The 5,054-nt window shown below is 45.5% G+C and overlaps 1 protein-coding gene across 2 annotated transcripts in view; it reads right to left on the bottom strand.

Annotated features, from left to right (window-relative positions):
• The window catches only part of Ect2l (epithelial cell transforming 2 like), an 85,492-nt gene that overhangs the window by 15,279 nt on the left and 65,159 nt on the right, over positions 1 to 5,054 (bottom strand). For both annotated transcript variants that reach the window (XM_026786159.1, XM_026786158.1), the window contains 3 exons: positions 3,156 to 3,242; positions 1,676 to 1,890; positions 547 to 694 (listed from right to left, as the gene is read on the bottom strand). In XM_026786159.1, the coding sequence (XP_026641960.1) occupies positions 547 to 694; positions 1,676 to 1,890; positions 3,156 to 3,242 (450 nt within the window). The remainder of the gene's footprint in view (positions 1 to 546; positions 695 to 1,675; positions 1,891 to 3,155; positions 3,243 to 5,054) is intronic.

Here is a 5,054-nt window from a genome sequence, read left to right as displayed (position 1 = left end):
AAAAAAAAAAGACTTGATGCAGAAATAATAATAATAATAGCTACCATAGCTAAATGTAGTCAACATCTGTATGCCCTCACTCTGCTCATGAAGTAGGTACCAGTATTTGCCATGGTTGTAAAAGTTTTGCTACCAGTTTGTTTCTGATGACACTGTTTGCTCTAATTCTTGTCCTTGGGTCATGGTCAAGGTATCCATTGAGTCGACCTTGTGTGTCCCCATCCCTGCCATTGAGTGCAGAGCATTCTGAGCCCACAATCCTGCTCCAACTGAGCTGTTTAATGTCTTGTCACTGAGCCACTAAGTGACTGGGCTACGTGAAGATTTGGCAGTGTATGTGAGTATGCTCAGTGTATATGCTACAGCTCAGCTATCGGTATTGGTTCCTGAGCACTGATGTGCGTCCGTTACTGTGTTGGCCTCTATGTTAAGGTCCCTGTCGTCAAGAAGCTTGAAGTACATGGGAAGAAACCTGAGAGGGAGTAGCTGAGAAGCACCCTTTCCTATTAACCTCAGTGTTAGCATGGAGGTAACACAACCACTTACCTTCTCAATGGTTTTCAGAACAACTGGATAGTTGTTGAAGAAATTGGTGTATGTGTTCAGCTGCCTTCCAAATTTTATGAATATTTCTCCCACACAGTGGGCTGGGCTCCATTCCTGTAGTCTGTCTCTTAGGTTAGCTAGAAATTCTCTATAATATGAGAAGGTTGTATATTGACATAGAAATCTGTGAGAGGCTCCAAATGTAAGCAACAAATTCATTGCTATAGGCTTTTCCGCCTAGTGTTTTGAGGTGGAACTTGATCTTTACCAGCCGGGTACTTTACCACAAAGAAATCTGGATTTGACAGCATGGGAAAGCTGGGAAGTAAGGGAAGAGGTTGGATGCCCAGAAGCCCATCTTTTACATTAATTTCCTATCAGAATCCAGCTTCCCAAAAGAGAACCACTTCTGAATGTTCTACCCTCAGAGAGCCAGAGCTATGGACATTCTCACAGTTCGCTGAGGAGAATGGTACCTTCAAAAGCTTTAAGGCCTTGGCCTTCAACTTTAACTTGCATACAACCATAGCTTGCATCCAGCCCACATACTCTACAGATCCAAGGTGACCCTTCTCAGCCATTCAGGCCATGAAAGCTGAGGAGAGGAGGTTTCATTAGCCTTGTCACTAGGTTGGGCCCAGAGAGGTGCGGGGCTCTTCCTCAGGTCTGTGGAGATTGACTAAGACCAGAACTTGGCTCACTTCACCCTACTACATGAAGAAACCTTTGTTCTTCTCAATCTCTTGATACATATAAGAAACCCGCCATGGAAAAGCAGAGTTTCCTAGTCCTATTGAGTCCTTTTGTTCCTGTCCTGTTATTCAGTTAGACATTGCTGACTCATTCCCATGGACTTCTGTGTGAGCAGTCGATTGGCTACAGAATGGCTAGGCATTGAATTCTTTTTATTGCACATACATGTTGTGACCTGGACCTGGGGTAGCCCTGGAAGCCATCACTGCTGGTTGTACCTATCAGGTAACATGCAAAGGAGACTCTCTGCTCCTCCAGGTAATGGGATCCCCAAGAAGATAGAGAATGGCTGGGCCATAGTGGGACTTTTGAGATAAAGTGTGCTCTTCCCACCTTCTGGGGAGTACATGTTAATGAATCCATCTTTTGGGTTTACCTGTTGAGATTTAAGATGCGTAGAACATCAGAGAAAATGATGTGTATATTGGCAGCACTCAGAATGGCTCTGTTTGAGGCGAGCGCTGCCCTCAGGGGCCTGGCGTATACGTCCCTCACGATTCCCAGCATCTGCACATACCGTCTCTCGCTCTGCACAAGTTCCTTCACAACTCGGGTTCGTTTCTCTACTGAGTTCATCTGGAGCTTTCTCTCCTGCAGAAAACATCAGGAATTCAGGAGAAATGTAATGGCTGAGGTCCTCAGCAATGGCCCATAGCAAGATGCCGGAAGAGGAGAAAGAGGCAAGACCCAAAAGACGGATCATCTTAGGGGAAGGTGGCAATGGTGTAGATCTAGATACAGCCACCCAGCAGCCTGGTGAACTGAGACAGACAGCCTGTGGTGGCCTACCCACTCCTGAGTAACTTCTGCTCTTTCTTCCTCATCCAATGGGATAGCAGAAGGAACTGTACTGTCCACTTTGCTCTCCCGAGTGCTTGGATTAAAGGTATGTGCCACCACTGCCTGGCCTCTATGGCTAACAAGTATGGCTAGCTTCTCACTCTGATCTTCAGGCAAGCTTTGTTTGTTAAAGCACAACAAAATATCACCATGGCCAAAAGCAATTTAAAACAATCCTAGCCAGGTAGGTAGTCTAGGCGTGTGATCTCAGGGCTCAGAAGGCTGTGGCGGTTGCTACCATTAGTATGTGATGGTTTTCCATGCTGATTTCTAGTGATCAATTAATCAATCAGTAAGGAGAGTGAGAAACCCTGCCCTAAGGCCAGCGCCTGCCCTGGACCCTCCCTGGGCATGATGGGGCTCTAAAGTTTTCTAGGTCTGAGCTCAAGGCTTGCAGAACTCATACTATTTTCTCTCTGAGAGTCTAACCTTATATAAGTCACATGGCTTTCTAACTCAGGTGTTCATGTGTAAAACTGGATACTAACATCTTCTTTGAAGTCTTTGGAAAAAGAAATGTAAACAAATGTGAAGCCACGATGAATGTTCCAAAATCATGAATGCATGCTGTGCATATCAGCAGCTAGGACAGCCTCTGCATGTCTGGCATCCCCTCACCAGCCTGTTCATCAGCCCAGGGCAGAGCATTTCCCATATAGTGACTAGAGTAAGCTTTTGCTGCAAGCCTGTAAGTTGGTGAGCCAATTAAAACCTGCAAACCTTCACACCCGTGTGTCCTTTTTTCTTTCTTTTTAAATGAAAAAGTCATAAGAGTCACATTCAGATTGGTCTTCTTGCAGATGCCACATCTCCATCCTGTGACTCAAGCTCTGAGTCTATAGCATAGTTACCAGGGGCTGAGAAGTCTACAACTGGGTTTTACTCCAGCTCAATCAAGTAGTTGCTTGGTTGTACCTCTCCTTAAAGAATGTGTCCAAGAAAAACAAAGAACTAACCACTGTTAATAATGGCTCTTCCCTGTCAGCGAGAACACTGATAGGAAATAGGCGGCTTACCAGCTTAAACAGCACCTCCATGTTCAAGTTGCTTTGGTTTGGACTAGACTTTGTGTCCTGAAAATTGTCTTCTATGGCACCTCTTTCCTAAAGATGAAATGGAACTTAGTTACTTGGAGGCGGGTCCTGTAATCCCTGTTAGTGCCGTCAGTATGCTTCCCATCCGAGCCTTGGGAACCATCTGCCCTCAGCTCTCATGGCAAGGTCCCTAGGCACACTGAATTAGGTACTTGACAAATGTGGTGCCTCTCTTCAACTAAGATTTGTGTTTTTAATAACAGCCCTTAGGGCAGTGGTTCTCAACCTGTGGGTGTCGACCCTTTTGAGGGATCACATCAGGTATCCTGATTTACATTACGGTTTATAATGGTAGCAAAATTACAGTTATAAAGCAGCAACGAAATAATTTTATGGTTGGTGATCACCACAACATGAGGAGCTGTATTAAAGGGTCGCAGCATTAGAAAGGTCGACCACTGTCTTAGGGATTTGGGAGCTGGTTCATTGGGTAAAAGTGCCCATGTGTAATCCCAGCCTTAGGAGGAAGAAATAGGAGGGTTCCTGGGGTTCACTGGTCAGCCAGTCATCCAAGACAGCAAGTTACAGGCTCAGTGAGAGACCCTGTCCAAAATAAATAAACAAACAAAACCTAGAGAGCAACAGAAGACGATTCTCACCCTCTGGTCTCTACACACGTACACACACACACAATTTAAAAATAGAAACAGCTTTTTTGCTTCCTTTGAGCTACTAAACTTAAAACCTAAATTCTAGCTTCTTTCCTGAAAGGTGGGGTGGGGGTAAGGGTCCTGCCTTCAGGGCTCCTCTTGGTCTACATACTCCTGGGAGTGGGCTGGACCTATACTCCTCTTCTTCCCTTGGCAGTGGTGGGAAGAGGCTGATCTCACTTTGAAGATGCTGGAAAGAACAGGCTCCAACGCTTTAGAAAAGCCACCCCTTTCTTCCACTCATGAGGAAATGTCATCAAGTGGTTCACATACTCCTGCAAGATTTGTCTGTTTTCACATTTAAATATGACTTTTTTTCTCTCTCTTTACTATATCTTGTGGTTTGTCTATAAATTAGTGGATCAAAATAAAAAAAGTCCCCTGGTTACCTGAGCAGCATCCCAGGGTCCCCTCTAGCAACAGAACAATAGCCCTGTGTTCCTGCTAGAAAAAACAGAACAGCAGTAAATACTGCAGCTCTCCCTACTCAAAGATAAAAACTCTTAGTAGAGATCCCCTGCTGTCCCTGGAAGAAGTCAGAGGACAAACATCACCTTGTTTGAGGATTTGCTTGTCTTGTTTCCTTGAGACAGAGTCCCCAGTATGCCAGCCTCTCCTTGGATTTGCTCTGGCTAAGGCTGACCTTAAACTCTTGACCCCCCCTAGCACCTCCTAAATACTAGGATTATAGGCCCACACCTTCTGGCCTGGCTATAAACATCAGTTTTCAACCAAAACTCCTTTTACTTTATGAGGAGAAAATGAGTGTATTCTGTAGCTCTGTGCTTTCATGTAGCAGCTGTCAGGTCCAAAGGCAACTCCACTTCCCCACACGCCAAAGAGCAGTCCAAATACCCAGAAATGGACTCATCCTGAACTCTCGGGGGATTTCTGGCGGTTAGATAAAAGCCAGCATTCCACAGGAACTTGTGAAACTGGTCCTCACCTGTGAGAAGGAGTCTTTTCCCTCACCTCTGTCAGAAGAGACAAATGGCTACCTGTGGTGCCTATTAGCATATCAAAGCTCATGCGGGCCTCCAGCCCTCCTCAGGGTCAGAGTACCTGTCACAGTTTCAAAGCCCAGGCTAGCATCCCCCTGTACCCAATACTCCTTCCAGCACATGGGCTCCCCTCCTTATAACCCTGCTATTCTCCTTATTCCTCTCTCTCT

Source organism: Microtus ochrogaster, linkage group LG4 (genome assembly GCF_000317375.1).
Source record: "Microtus ochrogaster isolate Prairie Vole_2 linkage group LG4, MicOch1.0, whole genome shotgun sequence".
NCBI lineage: Eukaryota > Metazoa > Chordata > Mammalia > Rodentia > Cricetidae > Microtus > Microtus ochrogaster.
This window is presented reverse-complemented; position numbering and strand designations above follow the sequence as displayed.